The 21,979-nt window shown below is 35.2% G+C and overlaps 1 protein-coding gene across 2 annotated transcripts in view; it reads left to right on the top strand.

The window, feature by feature from the left end:
* LOC150092924 (P2X purinoceptor 4-like) overlaps positions 1–21,979 on the top strand; it is a 199,423-nt gene that overhangs the window by 103,325 nt on the left and 74,119 nt on the right. For both annotated transcript variants that reach the window (XM_090413399.1, XM_090413400.1), the window contains exons 6-7: positions 4,364–4,453; positions 16,882–17,026. In XM_090413399.1, coding sequence (XP_090269525.1) covers positions 4,364–4,453; positions 16,882–17,026 — 235 coding nt within the window. The remainder of the gene's footprint in view (positions 1–4,363; positions 4,454–16,881; positions 17,027–21,979) is intronic.

Consider the following 21,979-nt stretch of genomic DNA (forward strand, 5'->3'; position numbering starts at 1 on the left):
GAAGAAGAACTTAAGCAAGAATTAGTGGAACGAAACATCTGGAAGAGGATATTAAACATCTAAAGAAGAGATTGGCTAATGAGGAGGAGAATGAGAAAGAGTCAAAGGATAGTCATATATCACTGTATGGAGACTTGATTATTAGATATGTGATGATTAATAAAGTGCACAAAACTGGCAGAACAATGAAACAAATAACTGATGCGTTGCAGAAAAGGAAAGAGTAGGCATCAAAATTAGTGGTAGTTATGGGCACAAATGACTTCGTTGGTGAAAAAAATAATTCAGTAGAGACTTGAGGAAGTTGTTGCAGCAGGTAAAGGATAATTATGCTGTTGGAAAAGTCATTAACATATATGACAGTAGTGAATTGAGAAGGAGAGCAGACACAATGAATAGTAAGATGTCTAAGTTGTGTGAGGCAAAGGGGATTCAGTTTGTAAATCTATTGGTCAGTTTTAAGAAAAATTGGAGTGGTTTAAAGTTGATGGATTGCATTTGAATAGGTTTGATGTTGGGCATTATAAAGGCTATTGTTTTTTGAGAAGGCACAGAGTGAAGAAGTTAATGCATTAAATGATCAGAGTCTACTTGTGAAGCAGAATAGCACAACTAAATGGATTGTATGACAGGAATAAGATGGATACAAGGTTGAAGATGTGGTTGCAGCAGAACAAGGTGATGGAATGTGTAAAGGTAAGAATGAGAGAGGTAGGAATGGAAATCAGAGTCAGGATCGGGGAAACAGGAGTGGTCAGACTGAAGAGAGAAGCTGTATAGCAGCTAGAATAGAGAATGTTAATGGTGGTAGAATGGCCTCGAAGACACGGATTATAACGTTTGTACACAAATGTAAGGAATATTCTAAACAAGAGTTGAATTTGTTGCATTGAGTCAGTTATGCTCAAAGATAAAAACAAGTGAAACTTGGTTGTCTGAGGAGGATGTGATGTTGGGATTAGAAATGGAAGGATATATAATCTTCAAAAGGATAGGAATGTGAAAAGAGGAGGAGGAGGAGGGGGGGGTGCTGTTAATGATTGCAGAGGAATTGTGTCCACGAAGTGTGGAAGTTGATTGTGCACGCACAGATTTTGAATCCGTGTGGTGTGAAGTTGAAATTAATAGGCTAGTATATCTGATAGGATGCTGTTTTAGGGCAGGGAATGTAGAGAATACTGATTATGAAATATTTATGCAAATTGGAAAAATATTGCAAAAATCTACTTTCAAAAAAAAACAATGGTTTCAGACATGAAAGATTGTATATAGACAGTTATTTATGTTTTAAAACAAATTACTGGAAAAAAAAATTTTTTTTTTAATTTGAAAACTCATTTGTCCTAATTTATAGATTATGAGAACTTTTGATAAAATACATAGAAAAGAAATTATGGAGTATAATGAAAAATCCATAATATTTGGTGTAAGCTATACAAAGTAACACACACACACTCACACACATATATATAGAATACTGGCTATATGAATAAGATTTGTAGATTACAGCAGAAAAAGTATAAGTTGATAAAGGAATTTTTTAGACAGATATAAGAATTTTTCAAATCCTTGGCAGATGGGGTAAAAACAAGGAATCGTTTTTGGATTTAAATAAAAGGGTAATCAATAAAGGCATGAGAATACAAATGAGTTGAATGAGTTACTGAGGAGTGGGAGGGGATGGCGAATACTTAAACTATGAATGAATTTAAAAAGAGGTATGATAGGTATACAGTAATAAATTAAGAAAAGGGATTGAAATTAATCAAAGTTGTTGGAGATATATTTCATCTCCAACACTATTCAATGTATATATTGATCAGATTATTAAAATATGGGAAACAACGATAAAACAAGGTATCTGGTTAACCAGAACTATTATCAGTATAATCTTGTAATATAACCTGATCATCAAGTTACAATGATCAGGTTATGTTACTCCAATATTGTCTAAGGATCAAAGCTGTATAACTGAGAGGAGACCTCCACATTGCCTTTAAAGGAATGCGGAGAACTGACAAGGGCTTCTGACCTAATGTCCAGTCCTCACCTTCTTGTGGTGCACCCTGTTGAGTATCTACCTGGATACTGAACGAACAAGGATGGGCTGGCAATTTGGGATTTAGCCGACCAAATTGTATTCTTATTGGCTTAAACCAATATAGAAAATGATGGTACAACATGACAAAATTTCATGCCGGCTGGGGCATCGCCCATTTAAACAAGGACCCCGTTGTTTTTGCCAGGGAACCAGGGTGAACAGCGAAAAGTCAGCTACCGGAACAAATCTGAAAGCACACCCCAACTCAACATCACTAGAGTTAAAGATCGGTACTATCAACATAAGAAGCCTGAATGGCAAAGAAATGGAGCTAGCTGAGGAATTATATAAGTACCAGATCGACATAATAGGGGTGACTGAAACAAAAAAGACAAACACTGGTGAGATCTTTCTGAACAATAAATACAAAATGTTATATTCAGGCAATGACAATCAAGGAAAAGAAGGAGTAGCCATAGTATTCAACACAAAATACGAGGCTAATCTTCTTGAATGGCAGTCAGTCTCAAGTAGAGTATTGTGGGCAAATATCAGAAAGGGGAATTGATATGAGACTTATTTGTGCCTATGGTTCCCACAGAAGACTCTACTATGGTAGAAGTGGAGGAAAAAATTCCTCCACTTCTACCATACTGACACAATGAAAAAGGAAAAGTTGGTCCTTGTTGGGGATCTAAATAGCAGAGTAGGAAATGATTGTGAGACATACAAAAATATTTTGGGAAAATTTGGAGAAAAGAGCAAAGCCAATAATGGCAAATACCTGTTGGATTTCTGCTCAGGACATGGACAGGTTATTACTAAAATCATGTTCCAACATAAAAATGTGCACAAATTAACATGGAGAGAAGAGGCAAGGAATAAGAAAAGTCTCATTGACTACGTTATTGTTGATAGTAATGTTTTCTCCCTGGTGCAGGACACCAGAGTGTACAGAGAATTTGAAATTGGAAGTGATCACTATTTAGTCTTCAGCAGGATAAAATTGAATTTCGTATTGAAAAGAATAACATGTAAGAAAGTTTTAAAGCGAATAAAAGTTGAGCAGCTCACATATGTGAACTGTAGACTAAAATACACAAAGATTATTGAAGAAAAAATGAAAGAGTTTGAAAACAGGAACCAAACCTTGGAGTTTCAGTGGCAAGCCATGAAGAAAACCCTGATTGATTCAGCCAGAGAGGCATGTGGTGAGGTTGTCTGCAAGGATAGAAAAATCAGAACTCCATGGTGGACACAGGAAGTTAAAGAGGCAATGAAGGAAAAGAAGAAAGCATATCAAAAGTTCCTGGCAAATAAGTCAGCTTGTGCTCTTAGAGAACACAGAGACAAATATAAGAAAGCTAAACACTGTGTAAAACTAGCTAAACAAAAGTCATGGGAGGACTTTGGCAAGAACATAGAAAATAAATATCAAGAAGGTGGCAAAATATTCTGGAAGTTGTTGAAGCTTAGGAATGGAGGAAAGAGTGCTGTAAAAGGAGTTAGAGATGGTAAAGGTGACATGAAAACAGGAGAAAAAGATATCCTTGAAGTATGGAGTAATTACTTTAAAACTGCTAAATGAAACAAGCAGTGATGACAGTACAGTGATAAAAAACACTGACCAGGCATGCAGTCAGGAATACATATCCATACTTGAAGTAGAAAAAGCCATCAAAGGCTTGAAATGTGGAAAGACAGCAGGAGTAGTTGCTATTCGACCATAAATGCTGAAATATGGTGGTATAAAAGTCTTACAGTGGCTGCACTGCATAGTTCAGAAAGCCTGGACAGAGGGACAAATTCCCGATGATTGGAGTAGAGCTCTAATAGTACCCATATATAAAAAAGGGAAATAAAACTGCATGTGAGAATTACAGAGGTATTTCCCCTACTGAGTGTTCCTGGCAAGAACTATGCAAACATACTTGAGAAACGGTTTAGAAGAATTGTGGAAGAAAAGCTTGGTGAAGAACAAGCTGGATTCAGGTCAAATAGAGGCTGTCAGGATTGGATCTTCACTTTACGACAAATAGTGGAGAAATCATGGGAATACAACAAAGATCTGTATTTAAGTTTTGTCGATCTGGAAAAGGCATATGACAAGGTGCCAAGAGAGAAGCTATTCAAAAGCTATTCAGATCTTTACTTTACAACAAATAGTTGAGAAAGCATGGGAATATAACAAAGATCTAGGTAAACTACATTTAACAAATAAACATTTCGTACATATATAAAAATCCTGATCTAATTTCAAATGTAGATGAATTTTTATGCATTTCTCAATTTCTAACTTCAGATTATTTTATTTTGCACTAGGAAGAATAATCTTACTCTTTTCCCATTTACTGAGGACTTTACAGTATTGATTAAAAATGTCATCAAATTTCCAAAGTTTAATGTTTTAAGGTGAGTACAATTAAATTATAGACCTCTCTATGTATGTAAAAAGCTTTTGTCTCCTAATGTTAGGTTCTCAGCAAGTGGAAAAGCACTGAAATAAATGGAAACTATCCCATTTGGGGAATCTCTTCAGTTTTATCATGAAGAAATGCAGTACTAGTTAAACTCACTGAATTAATGTCATTGAACTGTCTTTATTTCTCAATATGGTCAGCAGATCATTTGAGGTTTCTGAGAAGTTTAGAGGTGATCTACCTAGAATTTTCCAAAATATAACTGTAGTTTAAACATATTTAAATTTTATATCCTGTATACAGCATATGTTCTTTTCAATTAATATATGGCATACTTTTGATCCTAAGTGAATCCCACTCCCGTGTAGACTTACTTAGTTTTGCATGCTTGTCTGTTTGTATTTTGATGCTACTTTTTTTGATTATCTTTAGGTATGAGTCTCTTGAGCAGAAATATGATTTCCAAATTTTCTAACCCATTTTGAAAAATAAGCTTCATCCTTAGATCCCTTTTGTTCTCATCATCATCAAATTCCTGCCATGTACCCTCAAGGGGTGTACAGGATATGACAGTACTACGTGAAAAAATTATATCATTACTAACTTCCTATCTACAATTTTCCTCCAAATCAGTCTGTTACTTGTCAAGACTCCAACATTATCAGATCTTATATTTCTATCGTCTAAGGCACTGTGTACCGTATCAATCCACCTATATCTTGGTCTTCCTCTGGGTCGTTTTCCTGCCAACCTGGCAGAGAACACTTGTTTTGCTAATCTTTCCTCTCCCATTCTATTTAAGTGACCATACCACCTGAGATTAGCTCTGCTAACGCATTCCTGGATGCTGACAATGTCAAGTTCTTTCCTAATATCCTCATTTTTAATATGATATTGCCATTGATGCCATCTGTTCACGCCTATAATCTTTCTCAGGACTCTCATATCTGCGGTCTCTAGTCTTTGGTCAAGTGTTTTACTTCTGACCCAGCTCTCAGATCCATAAGTTAAAACTGGTTTGAACACTGTCTTGTATACAGCTAATTTAGTGTTCCGACTAATTTCTCTCTTATTCCATATGAATTTATTCAACTGACTTCCCACCATACCAGCTTTGCTGATTCTGTTGTCTATTTCTATATTTAATTTACCATCTTCAGTAAAAATCGTGCCTAAGTAGCTGAAATGTTTTACTTGTTCCACAGGTTCTCCATTCACAACACAGTTGACATTTTCAATGATTCTGCATATTTTCATTGTCTTTGTCTTTTTATTGCTGACCTTCATACCATATCTATTACAACAGCTATTCAATTTAGTCAGAGAATCTTGCAGACTTGTAGCGGATTTATTTAGAAGTATAACATCATCCGCATAAAGCAGAGAGCTGACATTAACATCTCCAATTTTGATATCATGTTTAATACCACTTTCCTTCATAATGTGATTAATATAGATAATGAATAACACAGGGGATAATGTACTTCCTTGTCTCACACCAGATTTAACATTAAACCATCTTCCTGTACTTCCTTCAATTCTAACTACTGACTTACAACTCAAATAAAGACTAAGTATTGCTTGATATAATACCCCATTGACACCATATAACTGCAGCGGTATTGAATAGCTTCTCTCTCTTGGCACCTTGTCATATGCCTTTTCCAAATCGACAAAACTTAAATACAGATCTTTGTTATATTCCCATGCTTTCTCGACAATTTGTCGTAAAGTGAAGATCTGATCCTGACAGCCTCTATTTGGCCTGAATCCAGCTTGTTCTTCATCAAGCTTTTCTTCCACAATTCTTCTCAACCGTTTCTCAAGTATACTTGCATAGATCTTGCCAGGAACACTCAGTAGGGAAATACCTCTGTAATTCTCGCATTCAGTTTTATTTCCCTTTTTATATATGAGTACTATGAGAGCTCTACTCCAATCATCAGGAATTCGTCCCTCTGTCCATGCTTTCTGAACTATGCAGTGCAGCCACTGTAAGACTTTTATACCACCATACTTCAGCATTTCTGGTCGAATATCATCTACTCCTGCTGCCTTTCCACATTTCAAACCTTTGATGGCTTTTTCTACTGCAAGTATGGATATGTATCCCTGACTGCATGTCTGGTCAGTGTTTTTTTACCACTGTGCTGTCATCACTGCTTGTTTCATTTAGCAGTTTTTCAAAGTAATTACTCCATACTTCAAGGATATCTTTTTCTCCGATTTTCATGTCACCTTTATCATCTCTAACTCCTTTTACAGCACTCTTTCCTTCATTCCTAAGCTTCTTCAACAACCTCCAGAATATTTTGCCACCTTCTCGATATTTATTTTCTATATTCTTGCCAAAGTCCTCCCATGACTTTTGTTTAGCTAGTTTTACACAGTGTTTAGCATTCTTGCATTTGTCTCTATATTCTCTAAGACCACAAGCTGACTTATTTGACAGGAACTTCTGATATGCTTTCTTCTTTAATTTCACTGCCTCATTAACTTCCTGTGTCCACCAGGGAGTTCTGATTTTTTTATCTTTACAGACAACCTCACCACATGCCTCTCTGGCAGAATCAATCAATGTTTTCTTCAGAGTTTGCCACTGAATCTCCAAGGTTTGATTCCTGTTCTCAAACTCTTTCATTTTTTCTTCAATAATCTTTGTGTATTTTAGTCTACAGTTCACATCTGAGAGCTGCTCAACTTTTATTCGCTTTAAAACTTTCTTACATGTTTTTCTTTTCAATATGAAATTCAATTTTATCCTGCTCAAGACTAAATAGTGATCACTTCCAATTTCAAATCCTCTGTACACTCTGGTGTCCTGCACCAGGGAGAAAACATCGCTATCAACAATAACGTAGTCAATGAGACTTTTCTTATTCCTTGCCTCTTCTCTCCATGTTAATTTGTGCACATTTTTATGTTGGAACATGGTGTTAGTAATAACTAGTCCATGTCCTGAGCAGAAATCCAACAGATATTTGCCATTATTATTAGCTTTGCTCTTTTCTCCAAATTTTCCCAAAATATTTTTGTATGTCTCACAATCATTTCCTACTCTGCTATTTAGATCCCCAACAAGGACCAACTTTTCCTATTTCATTGTGTCAGTTGCTTTTTCTGAAGCCTCAGAAAACTCCTCCACTTCTACCTTAGTAGAACCTTCTGTGGGACCATAGGCACAAATAAGTCTCATTGTACAGTTCCCCATTCTCATATTTGCTCACATTACTCTACTTGAGACCGACTGCCATTCAAGAAGATTAGCCTCGTATTTTGTGTTGAATACTATGGCTACTCCTTCTTTTCTTTGATTGTCATTGCCTGAATATAACATTTTGTATTTATTGCTCAGAAAGATCTCACCAGTTTTGGTCTTTTTTGTTTCAGTCACCCGTATTATGTCGATCTGGTACTTATCTAACTCCTCAGCTAGCTCCATTTCTTTGCCACTACAGGCTTCTTACGTTGATAGTACCGATCTTTAACTCTGGTGATGTTGAGTTGGGGTTTGTTTTCAGATTTGTTCCAGTAGCTGACTTTTCCCTGTTCGCCCTGGTTCCCCCCTGGCAAAAACAACGGGGGGGGGGCTGAGAAAGATTATAGGCGTGAACAGATGGCATCAATGGCAATGTCATATTAAAAACGAGGATATTAGGAAAGAACTTGACATTGTCAGCATCCAGGAATGCGTTAGCAGAGCTAATCTCAAGTGGTATGGTCACTTAAACAGAATGGGCGAGGAAAGATTAGCAAAACAAGTGTTCTCTGCCAGGTTGGCAGCAAAATGACCCAGAGGAAGACCAAGATATAGGTGGATTGATACAGTACAAAGTGCCTTAGACGATAGAAATATAAGATCTGATAATGTTGGAGTCTTGACAAGTGACAGGCTGATTTGGAGGAAAATTGTAGATAGGAAATTAATAATGATGTAATTTTTTTCATGTAGTACTATCATATCCTGTACACCCCTTGAGGGTACATGGCAGGAATTTGATGATGATGATGAGAAAAAGTCATCAGAAACCTGAAATGTTAAAGGTAGCTGGATTAGATGTTTTTCAGCAAGAAATTTTCATATATAAAGATAGAAATGTTTTGTTGTTGTTCCTCATCAGAATTCAGAGGGCTCAGGGCAGAAGATTCTATCTAATATGATTTAAATAGAGTTGACAATTTATCCATTTATATATAAAAGGGAATGTGCTGAGGAATCTCCTTACTGAACAGAAACAGATAATTAACCATGGAAAAATAATAGAGATTTCTACTTAACTTTTGTAAGGCTGGAAAGGTGCCCAAGGTGCAAGAGAGAACTCTTAAGCATTCCAATTATTTGGTAATTGAGACATGGCATAGTGATATATGGTCAATATTCAGGTTATTAATTAGCAATTAGAATTAAAGATGACATGAAGATGGTTTGTAAAATCACGTTTGAGACTAAAATGCATGCTATCTCCATTGTCATTCACATCTGTGTGTGTTACGTTATGAAAGAAAATGATATAACCTGATATCAAAAGACTTGGTTTTTTACTTTATGTAGGTGAAGAAACATTCCTGCATATATCACACATCTTCAGGGTCCTCTGACTAAACAGAATAATTGCTCATAAAAATTCAGTATGGAAAATACAATGTCAAACTATGAAAATGTATAGAATATTGAAAAACTTTAGCTGCATTCTTAGTGGAAAATCTATAGTACAAGTAAGACATTTCAGCCATTTAGGCATAATTTGCTGAGTGGTTAACATATCTGCTCTCCAACCAACAGGCTGAAAGGTTCAAATCTCACTGTAGGCATGGATGTTTGTTGCATCCATGCCTGCTGCCCTTCTTATTGGAAGCCTGAAGTGATTTGAAAAAGTTCCATGCTTGGTCTCTAGAGCAGGGTTTCCAGACCTGTAAAAATAAATAAACAATATGTGTGTGTGTAGAAAAAAAAATCCTTAGCCCATCCATGACGCTGTGCTATAAATTTACAACTTTTTCATTGGCAGGAGTTTTAGCTTATTGATATGAGAACTGGATTAGGCATAAAGCAGTTCATCGAAGATTAGATATCACAGAAATTATAGTTTAAGAAAAATTAAGGGAATGTGCATGATGGCATCACTGCCAGAATCATATTAAAAATGTGGACACTAGAAATGCAACTTGACATTGTTAGCATTCAAGATGTGTGAACAGAACTAAGGTAGTATAGTTACTTAAACAGAATGGGAGAAAATAGGTTAAACATTGGCAGTTTATGCTAGTTAAGCCAGAAATGACTCAGAGGAATATCTTTGTGAATTAAAGCAGTTAGTAGTGCCTTAGAAGACCTAAATGTAGGATCTGCTATATCAAATCTAGCAAATACTGGTCAGTTTTTAAGAAAATTGTTTATTGGAAGCTAGTAATAATGTACACTTAATTAGTACCATTATAGTATGTGTACACCCTGTGAAGAATCGATGATTTAAAATTCATAAATGTGTTATATAATGGATGTATTTTTTTTTTTTACTTCAACAGTTGCTTTTATAATACAGAAAATTTTGCATGTTATAATAGTAGTATTTCAAATGTTTAGAATAGGAAATAATTGTATTTCATATATGCTATTATGTTGCTGTGTGCAGAATTAAATTTAAGCCAGAAATTATTTGACACATGTATTCACAAGATCAAAGAATAAGAATTATTTTTATTATTGCAAATATTTTGGCTAGAAACTAATGGGCCATCATTAGTGCATCAGCATAATCACAATATGTGAAGCTACCTTTCTTTTCCCATTCTGTTTAAGTAACTATGCTACCTTAGTTCTGTGTGCACATCTTGAAAGATAACAATGTCAAGTTGCATTTCTAGTGCCCACATTTTTAATATGATTCTGGCAGTGAGTGAATGGGAGGTGGGGACGCATAATGCTTGCCATTATAAGGATGAGACTTTTCCAGATCTTGGCGATAAGTAGACAGGTGTTCCAATTTAAGTTTGGACAGTGTAAGTGCTTCAACACTATTTAAATAGCCTTTCAAACCTAAATTAGCACTGATGTAAAAGGTGAATATTGGACAAGAGGATATTGTGACCAGTGTACACTCCATGCTGAGCAAGGCCAGATTTTTTAGGTTTACCGTTGATGATATAAGATAGGTGTCCATGTAGTAGTTGTTTTTTTGACCAAACATCCTGTTTGTCAAAACATAAGCAGAGACACTCGCGCTGAACCTGGTAAACATTAAGGTGGCTGAGAGGAACGGGGGTGGAGATTTTGTTGACAAGGAAGATGTAGGGATTAAACTGTATGTTTTCTGGATCTAAGCCTCTGAGATGCTGGCGATGTTTGGGATAGGGACTCGCCTTACAGGTTCAGGGTTTTTCTTGCGGTTAGGCTTGTATGTGTTCAGGATGCATTTAAACACTAGATGATGTTCAGTTCTTGCTGAAGAACTTGGGAATTGGAGCAGGTAATGTGCCCTATTGAGCAACGATTTCAAGATTCTTATTTTTTGAGATGGATGATGGGCCTAAATCTTGCTGTATGTAGTAGCTTGGGAAGGTGGGAAGTTGATGTGTGGATGTAGGCTGATTTTGGTTAAGAAAGTCAGTAGAAATTTGCTCTAAGTAGAAATTCATTCAATTATTTAAGTTTTTTAATTTTTTTATTTCAAATCATTTAATTTTAGCTTTAATTGTAATCTTATTTGACTTTGTAACCACCCATAATGGTGGCACTCCAGCACATGGCTCAGCTCTGTAAATAGGATTAACATCAGTGTTGCCAATTTAGCTCTTTTGGAGCTAGATCTAGCTCTTTTTTTTCTTCCCTAGCTCCAAAAATTTTAATCTAGCACCTAGCTCCAAATCTAGCTTCTTCAGAACTAGTTTCAGCTCTTTTTAGTTGTTTTTATAACATACTGTTAAAGAAATTGTTTTAAAAGTTTTCCAGATGTTCATATTTGATAAGGAATTGTATTGTACATTTGATGTATACACGTTTCAAACGCATGATGACGTCAGTCAGTCACATCTGCCATTTTGTCGCCTTAAAGTTTATAGCACTGCTACAAGTTAGTATTTGCACAGTGTTCTGGTTGGTAGTTACAATAGCGAGTGGGAAATTTTCAAAGACTGATTGTAATTTGTTGCGGTAAAGAATTGTATGCCCTTCTTCAAAAATGAGCAAAGAGAAAAATAAAGCTTATAAACAAAAATTAGCAGGGAGTGGTTGCAAATGGGAATGTTTACTAAATAGTTGTGTGAAGTTCCTGGTGACGCTACAAAAGGCCACTGTAAGTTTTGCAGATGTGATATAGCTGCTAAATATTGTCAGCTTGTAAAGCATAGTGACACGAAGAAACATCTTGCTGCAATTCCATATAAGGCTGTTCCTATTACAAATATGCTTGTGAAAAAGTCTGAGACTGCAAACTTTGAAGGAGGTTAGCATTATTTCTTTTTGTTGTCACTCATCATTCAACAGTTGCAATCATCTAGTAGACCTTTGCAACAATATCATCCCAGACACTTAAATTATACCAAAGGTAAAAATGCACCGAACTAAGTGCTCTGCAGTTGTAAATAATATTCTAAGTGAGCATTTTGAAGATCTTATTGTGGACATTGGAGATGAAAATTTCAGCTTGCTAATAGATGAATCGAATGATATCACAGTGAATAAGATTTTAGGAATGGCCATCATTTATTACAGCAAGAAATTCAACAAAATTATGCATAGATTTCTGAGCATGGTGGTTCTAGAAAAGTGTGACGCTAGTGGCATTGTGGCTGCACTGAAAAAAGAGCTCTTTACCAAGAAACCGGACATTAAAAATCTCATTGCAATTGGTACAGACAATGCTAGTGTTAGGGTTGGTGTCAATAATGGCGTTTATGAACAACTGAAGGCATACATTCCCTCCTTAATTTTAATTAGATGTATATGCCATTCATTACAACTGGCAGTGTCTCACACTTGTGCAGAATCTCTCCAAAGGAAATTAGAATTTTTAGTTGCTGAAACGTATAAGTGGTTTTCACATTCTTCTTCAAGACAAGCAGCATACAAAGCTGTATCAAACTATCAACGAAAATGATGCTCCTCTGAAAATTGTAAGCAATTGTGCAACAAGGTGGCTCTCCATTGAACCTGCAGTAGACAGAATTCTCAGCTAGTGGTTTAAATTAAAAACTTGTTCGAAGTCATGAGTGTGACTGAGAAATGTTACAGAGCTCAAATTTGGTGGGAGATGTACAAAGATGAAAGGAACCTGTTGTACCTTTTATTTTTGCATCCTGTTCTAGTTCAAGTTCAGCAAGTTAACAAAATTTTCAAATACTAACAGTGCGGATAAGATGAGATTATTTGAAGACCTTTCTCGTTTGATTTGCTGTATTGCTAATATGTTAGTGCAACCATCATCCACAGTCAACCCTCTAGAGCAGTGGTTCTCAAACTGGGTGCCGCAAGTATGCCACAAGGGTGCCGCGAAATTTTGAATCGTTTATTTGAAAAAAAGCAAAATATTCAATTGCCAGAAATAACTAAATCAAAAACAAAAAAATTATATTTTGATTTTAATGGATGAAGCGTATATAAAAATTATCATTATTTGTATCACTCTTATATTATATCCTGGGATTTCATTAGATCACTGCATGTCGTAGTAACTAGATATGCGACGGCACATAAATACTGGGGAAAATGAACTAATGAATGGTTAGTTGTCCTGCTGTCTGTTTTAGTATTTCTCTGTTCAGTGTGACAAGTATTATACATGATCATTTCCCCTAAACAAAAATCATGAGTCTTTTGTCATCGGTGAGAATAAACGAAGTATGATATTAAAGTCGTTAAATTCAGTGAGTAGAGGTTTTTCTTATTGTTATATATTCCAACTATAACGAGAGGCATCGTAAACAAATGTTTTTCCTTTTTCCATCTGAAAAAAAAATTATTTACTTGAAATAAATTTTAAAATAAAATATTAAAGTTACATATGCTCTTCAAAATCATGAATAATTTTTTCCTTAAAAAAAGAAGTGAAGATTCTGATGATCAAGAAATGTCTACTTGTAACAAATCTAATGAACCAATTCGCACTAATAAATTATCAAAAACTGATACTTGCATTAATGAAGATTTGACTATTTTTAACGTTCAGTAACAAAAAAGCACTAATGAAACAACAGAAACAGAAAGAATAAGTTCATGTAAAAAGGGAACAATGAAAAAGAATGTAAAAACTCGTTTATATCAAGAGAGCTATCTAAAAATGGGATTTACGTGGTGTGGTGATAAATTAATTCCCAGACCCAAGTGTATTTTGTGTGGTTTGGTTCTATCAAATGAGGTTATGGTTCCTAGCAAATTATTGTTACATTTCTCCACAAAACATGACAACTTGTCGAATAAAAATCCTGAATATTTCAAAGAGTTAATAAGATTACAAGAAAAACAAAGTAAAAGTTTTGTAAGAAAGTTTACAATTTCCGACTGAGTTCAAGAAGCGAGTTATGTAGTCACTGAAATAATTGCGAAGGAAATGAAGCCTTATACTATCGGCGAAACCTTGATTCATCCGGCCTGTTCAGCAATTGTGAGAACAATTTTTGGTACTGAGGCAGAAGAAGAAATAAAGAAGATTCCATTATCAAATGATACTATGAGTAGACATATTAATGATCTGTCAGTCCATATTGAAAAGTCAGTTATAACCAAAATAATCGAATCAAAATTTTTCAGTTTGCAGTTAGATGAGTCAACTAATATCGGTGGTAAAGCACACTTACTTGTTTTTACTCGATTCATTGAAGATGATAAAATTATCGAAGAATTTCTATGCTGCAAGGAATTCAAAAAAACTATGATGGGAAAAGATGTTTTTGATATAATGAACACATATTTTAATACAAATGGTCTATCTTGGAAAACTTGTGTGGGTATATGTACAGATGGTGCACCTTCTATGGTTGGAATTACAAAAGAGTTTGTTTCCTTTGATAGAAACGAAAATGAGAACATTATAATGACTCATTGCTTCATTCATTGTGAATCATTGGTGGCAAAGACAATAGGCTTGGAATTAAAAAGTGTATCAGAAGAAATCATTCAGATGGTTAATTATATCAAGGCCAGACCATTAAAATCTAGAATATTTGCAGGACTATGTGAAGAGATGCAATCTCATTACAAGAATCTTCTTCATACCAAAGTAAGATGGCTTTCAAAAAGGTCGCGTATTGGATAGTTTTTTTTGAACTTAAAGAAGAAATATTAATGTTTTTCCAAAATGAAGACAAACCAGAATTCTATAAATTATTACAAGATGATTTTTGGTGTTCCAAACTAGCCTATTTAACAGACATATTCGATCATCTGAACAAGCTGAACTCCAACATGCAAGGAAGAAATGAGAATATTTTGACATCTACAGATAAAATTAAAGCTTTTAAAGATAAAATAAAAATGTGGAAGATAAAATTAAGCACCAACAATGTAGAAATGTTCCTTAAAGTTGCCTCCAGAAAATGTAAGAACACTGATCTGCAAAAGCTTATTTACAGTCATTTAACATCGTTAGAAGAAAAAAGTGACCATTATTTTCCAGACATTTCAGTCAATTTATACAATTGGATTCGAAATCCATTTGTAGAGTCAACATCAGCAATGAGTGAGTTAAGTCTTATAGAAGCCGAAGAATTAATTGATATAAGTAACGATCGTACGTTGAGATTGAAGCATTCAGAAATGTGTCTGAATTCATTTTGGATAACAACTATGAAAGAGTACCCCAATATAGGATTCAAAGCACTTAACATCTTATTGCAATTTTCTACATCTTATTTGTGTGAACTGGGTTTTTCTGCACTCGTAAATATTAAAACAAAGAAGAGAGAAAGACTAAAGGTCCTTAAAAATGAGATGAGAATATGTCTCGAAAACAAGGCCTAATATCAAAGAAATATGCAAACAACACTAGGCACATATTTCACATTAAGTTCATATTTTATTATCTGAACCTTTATAATAGCTTTTGTTTTGTATGTTTTTGGATTGTTTGAAAATAAACCAATTTAGTTTAAATAAAATGTTTTCTTTTAAACACGCTTTCCTTCATATCTTTAGTATCTGTAATATCAATTTATTTATGGGTTATATATGCGAGTCTTTCCGAATCAATTAATCGGCACTTTACTCTCTATAAAAAGCAAATAATACTAGGGGTGCCGTGAAATTTATTTATTGATTTTAGTGTGTCACCAGACAAAAAAGTTTGAGAACCACTGCTCTAGAGTCAGAGATTGATGACTATTTGGATCCCAATCGAAATCTTGGTTACAGATTTGAAAGAAAAATTTCAGAGTTGACGATACGAAAGAAAATAATGCAAAATGATAAGTGAAATCTTAGAAGTAGAGCAAGACACTTTCTTCTTGGTCTCTTCAAACAGCTTAAGCAAAGGTTGCCTGAAAACTTGAATATTTTAAGAATGATGTCTTCTTTTTCTGTTGACAATACCCTAAAACATATAAAAGAACCTGTTACTCCCATCTTAGAAATATATCCACTTAAATAAATGGACAAATATAGAAAACACTGAGCTATTCTGGATTGAAGTATAAGAATATAAAGATGCATCTGGAATGAATCCATTTAAAGAAATTGCTCCGTGTGCAATAAATTTATTAATACTGCCAAATTCTAATGCGGAAATTGAACGAATTTTTAGTTCCATGAATGTAGTTAAAACTAAATTAAGAAACAAGATGGAATTGCTAATGCTGACAGCTATTTTGTCAGTCAAGTATAGCCTCAGGCATAACAACAAGTGCTGTACAGACTATCATTTACCAGCATCTACACTGAGTAATATTGGAATGATGGAACACATATAATAAAGCTGAAAATCTAAGTGAAAACGTGGGTGAATTAAGCACAGAAGACCACATGGAAGATGTATTTAGCTACTTATATCACTTCAACTTGAATAAAGTAAGCAACTTAAAAGTATCAGCTACTACTTTTAAAATTTTAGCTTCAAATTTTTATTTTTCACTCCTTTTTAGCTCTTTTTTTAAGATTTAGCTCTCTTTAGTCATTTTCATTTGGCAACACTAATTAACATTCCTTGTTTTAGTTTCACCTTGTTATTATGCTGATACATTGATGATGATTGTTAATTTCTGACCCAAATATTCCAATAATTAAAAAAAAATATATATTATTCTTTAGTCTTGTGAATACATGCCCAATAATCTGTACTATTGTCACTAGTTCCATTAAAAACTTTTTAAGTTTAAGCTAATTATCTGCATTTAAGTGAAACTATAACAAACAAATTTTCCTGAAGAATTCTGGTTTATTTGCAAATGTGAAAGCTGTTGAATAGCTTTTAGAATGTTTTCATTATTTTACAGGCGCAATATTGTGGATGATCAAAAAAACCAGGCTTACTTGAAGAATTGTCGGTATAGTGAAGTAAATGATTCAGACTGCCCTGTTTTTGTTTTAGGAGATATTGTGAACTATGCTGGCCTCAATTACAGTGATGTTGCATACAAGGTACAATAAAACTTATCAAAATTATATATAAAAAAAATGCTAACATATATTTTAAAATATTCATCAGCATGAAGGTTGCATAGTGTTTAACACAAATGTATTTAGCAAACATTAGATAAAAATCCATATTCATAAACCTAGTTAAATGAAATTCAGAAAGCTCCACTTTGAAGCTGCAACAACCTCAGAAAAACACTGTTGTAAACTTATCATGCTTCATTCCAAAAGCAATTAGTGCCCTTGTTCATGGCCACAACTATGCATTTGCATCTAGAAAAATTCCTGCAGAAGAAATTACGATCCAAGTAAAGCGAAGTATCCTCAGCCTTCCCACTCATATTACAAATATCAGATTGGACATTGTAGTAGCATGGGAAGGTGGGTAGTTGATGTGTGGATGTAGGCTGTTGATTTTGGTTAAGAAAGTCAGTAGAGATGCTTCTGAGTGTACTCCCACCTGCAACACACCAAAAAACAGCTCTCAAGGAAAGAATATGAATCTCTAGTGGGGGGGGGGCATTATGAAAGCAGATAAGGGGAATGCCTGTGTAATCTTTTTTTGGTTTTAAACCTAAAAGATTACGCTTAAGGGTCAAAGCTGTATAACTGAGAGGAGATCTCCACATAACCTCTAAAGGAATGCGGAGAACCGACCAGGGCTTCTGACCTAATGTCCAATCCTCACCTTCTCGTGGTGCACCTTGTTGGGTATCTACTTTGATACTGAATGAACGAGGATGGGCTGCCAATTTGGAATTTAGCCGAACAAATTGTATTCTTATTGGTTAAACCAAAATAAAAAATGATGGTACAACATGACAAAATTTTATGCCGGCTGTGGCGTCGCCTGGTTAAACAAGGCCCCCGTTGTTTTCGCCAGGGAACCAGGGCGAACAGCAAAAAGTCAGCTACTGGAACAAATCTGAAAACAAACTCCAACTCAACATCACCAGAGTTAAGGATCGGTACTATCAACATAAGAAGCCTGAATGGCAAAGAAATGGAGCTAGCTGAGGAATTAGATAAGTACCAGATCGACATAATAGGGATGACTGAAACAAAAAAGACCAAAACTGGTGAGATCTTACTGAGCAATAAATACAAAATGTTATATTCAGGCAATAACATTCAAGGAAAAGAAGGAGTAGCCATAGTATTCAACACAAAATACGAGGCTAATCTTCTTGAATGGCAGTCAGTCTCAAGTAGAGTAATGTGGGCAAATATGAGAATGGGGAACTGGACAATGAGACTTATTTGTGCCTATGGTAGAAGTGGAGGAATTTTTTAAGGCTTTATAAAAAGCAACTGACACAGTGAAAAAGGAAAAGTTGGTCCTTGTTGGGGATCTAAATAGCAGAGTAGGAAATGATTGTGAGACATACAAAAATATTTTGGGAAAATTTGGAGAAAAGAGCAAAGCTAATAATAATGGCAAATATCTGTTGGATTTCTGCTCAGGACATTGACTGGTTATTACTAACACCATGTTCCAACATAAAAATGTGCACAAATTCACATGGAGAGAAGAGCCTAGGAATAAGAAAAGTCTCATTGACTATGTTATTGTTGATAGTGATGTTTTCTCCCTGGTGCAGGACACCAGAGTGTACAGAGGATTTGAAATTGAAAGTGAACACTGTTTAGTCTTGAGCAGGATAAAATTGAATTTCATATCGAAAAGAATAACATGTAAGAAAGTTTTAAAGCGAATAAAAGTTGAGCACTCTCAGATGTGAACTGTAGACTAAAATACACAAAGATTATTGAAGAAAAAATGAAAGAGTTTGAAAACAGGAACCAAACCTTGGAGTTTCAGTGGCAAGCTCTGAAGAAAACCCTGATTGATTCAGCCAGAGAGGCATATAGAGAAATCAGAACTCCATGGTGGACACAGGAAGTTAATGAGGCAATGAAGGAAAAGAAGAAAGCATATTAAATGTTCCTGGCAAATAAGTCAGCTTGTGCTCTTAGAGAATACAGAGACAAATGTAAGAAAGCTAAACACTTTGGTAAAACTAGCTAAACAAAAGTCATGGGAGGAATTTGGCAAGAATATCGAAAATAAATATCAAGAAGGTGGCAAAATATTCTGGAGGTTGTTGAAGAAGCTTAGGAATGGAGGAAAGAGTGCTGTAAAAGAAGTTAGAGATGACATGAAAACAGGAGAAAAAGATATCCTTGAAGTATGGAGTAATTACTTTGAAAAACTGCTAAATGAAACAAGCAGTGATGACAGCACAGTGGTAAAAAACACTGACCAGGCATGCAGTCAGGAATACATATCCATACTTGAAGTAGAAAAAAGCCATCAAAGGCTTGAAATGTGGAAATGCAGCAGGAGTATATGATATTCGACCAGAAATGCTGAAGTATGGTGGTATAAAAGTCTTACAGTTGCTGCACTGCATAGTTCAGAAAGCCTGAACAGAGGGACAAATTCCCAGTGATTGGAGTAGAGCTCTGATAGTACCCATATATAAAAAGGGAAATAAAACTGAATGTGAGAATTACAGAGGTATTTCCCTACTTAGTGTTCCTGGCAAGATCTATGCAAGTATACTTGAGAAACGGTTGAGAAGAATTGTGGAAGAAAAGCTTGGTGAAGAACAAGCTGGATTCAGGCCAAATACAGGCTGTCAGGATCAGATCTTCATGTATAATGTCACTTTACGACAAATAGTGGAGAAATCATGGGAATACAACAAAGATCTGTATTTAAGTTTTGGAAAAGGCATATGACAAGGTGCCAAGAGAGAAGCTATTCAATACACTGCAGTTATATGGTGTCAATGGGACATTACATCAAGCAATACTTAGTCTTTATTTGAGTTGTAAGTCAGCAGTTAGAATTGAAGGAAGTACAGGAAAATGGTTTAATGTTAAATCTGGTGTGAGACAAGGATGTACATTATCTCTGTTATTCATTATCTATATCGATCACATTATGAAGGAAAGTGGTAGTGGTATTAAACCTGATATCAAAATTGGAGATGTTAATGTTAGCTCTTTGCTTTATGCGAATGATGTTATACTTCTAAATAAATCCGCTACAAGTCTGCAAGATTCTCTGACTAAATTGAATAGCTGTTGTAATAGATATGGTATGAAGGTCAGCAATAAAAAGACGAAGACAATGAAAATAGGCAGAATCATTGAAAATGTCAACTGTGTTGTGAATGGAGAACCTATGGAACAAGTAAAACATTTCAGCTACTTAGTCACGATTTTCACTGAAGATGGTAAATTAAATATAGAAATAGACAACAGAATCAGCAAACCTGGTATGGTGGGAAGTCAGTTGAATAAATTCATATGGAATAAGAGAGAAATTAGTCTGAACACTAAATTAGCTGTATACAAGACAGTGTTCAAACCAGTTTTAACTTATGGATCTGAGAGCTGGGTCAGAAGTAAAACACTTGACCAAAGACTAGAGACCGCAGATATGAGAGTCCTGAGAAAGATTAGAGGCGTGAACAGATGGCATCAATGGCAATATCATATTAAAAACGAGGATATTAGGAAAGAACTTGACATTGTCAGCATCCAGGAATGCGTTAGCAGAGCTAATCTCAAGTGGTATGGTCACTTAAATAGAATGGGAGAGAAAAGATTAGCAAGACAAGTGTTCTCTGCCAGGTTGGCAGGAAAACGACCCAGAGGAAGACCAAGATATAGGGGGGGATTGATACGGTACAAAGTGCCTTAGACGATAGAAATATAAGATCTGATAATTGGAGTCTTGACAAGTAACAGACTGATTTGGAGGAAAATTGTTGATAGGAAGTTAGTAATGATGTAATTCTTTCATGTAGTACTATCATATCCTGTACACCCCTTGAGGGTACATGGCAGGAATTTGATGATGATGATGATGAAGATTACTCCGGTAAGCTTGCCTCCCTGCTTACAGATTGTGCTACTTGCCTTCCTTTAGACTATGATTCCACCATACAGAGATCAGAAAACTTCAACCTCTTGGCCTGTGGAGGTCACCAATTATCTAAAACCATATAATTCTAAACCCTCCCAGATATATGGGCTACCAAAAATCCACAAACTGTGCCATACACCTCATTGTGGATGGCATTGATTCATCCACATACAAATTAGCCAAACATTTAGCCAAAATACTCTAGCAATGTACTGGAAACACTCCTTTACACATAAACAATTCATCCTACTTTAAAGCTAGTATAGAAAACTCCACACTTTTTTGTAAAACTGATCAAAATGGGCCTAATGGTCAGTTTTGATGTCTCCTGTCTATTCACTAATGTCCCACTTAAAGACATCTCAGACCTTATCTAAGTCATATTTCTTCCAATATATCTCACTCCTGTTTTAGTTCATCATGAACTGGCTATTTTGTTTGGCAAGGGAAATTCTACAAACAGATAGAGGGTTCCCCACTTTCTCTACCACTGAAGACACTTGAAAAGAAAGCCTTAAACTCTGCCCCACATAAACCCACTGTTTAGTTATGCTATGTAGATGATGTGTTCTCCATTTTGCCCACATTGGTCTGGATATTCTCAACATTTTCTTATCACATCTAAACAATCAACATTCCAGGTTCCAGTTTACCTTTGAAAAGGAAAACAGTCTCCCCTTCCAAGACACTCATTATACACCAGCCTGATGGATCCCTGGCATTCTAAATTTATAGAACACACACGTGTTCTATAAACAACAACCCTACTACCATTCCCCCTCCCAACAATATGGAATTATTAAAACTCAGTTTTAATCAAAATTAATCAGTTCTGATAAGAGTGCCCTAACAACTGAACTTGATCTCTTTCTCACCACTTTTTTAGCCATTGACTACAATCCCCACCAAATCCAAAAAAAAATATTAAAACTTTATAACTGCATTCCCCCCCCCCTTCCCTAGAACAGAGATTACACAAAATTTATCACCATTCCATATATCAAGAGCATATCTGA

Source organism: Typopeltis vanoorti, chromosome 24 (genome assembly GCF_054136105.1).
Source record: "Typopeltis vanoorti isolate ZY-2024b chromosome 24, IOZ_Tvanoo_1.0, whole genome shotgun sequence".
NCBI classification, from domain to species: Eukaryota; Metazoa; Arthropoda; class Arachnida; order Uropygi; family Thelyphonidae; genus Typopeltis; species Typopeltis vanoorti.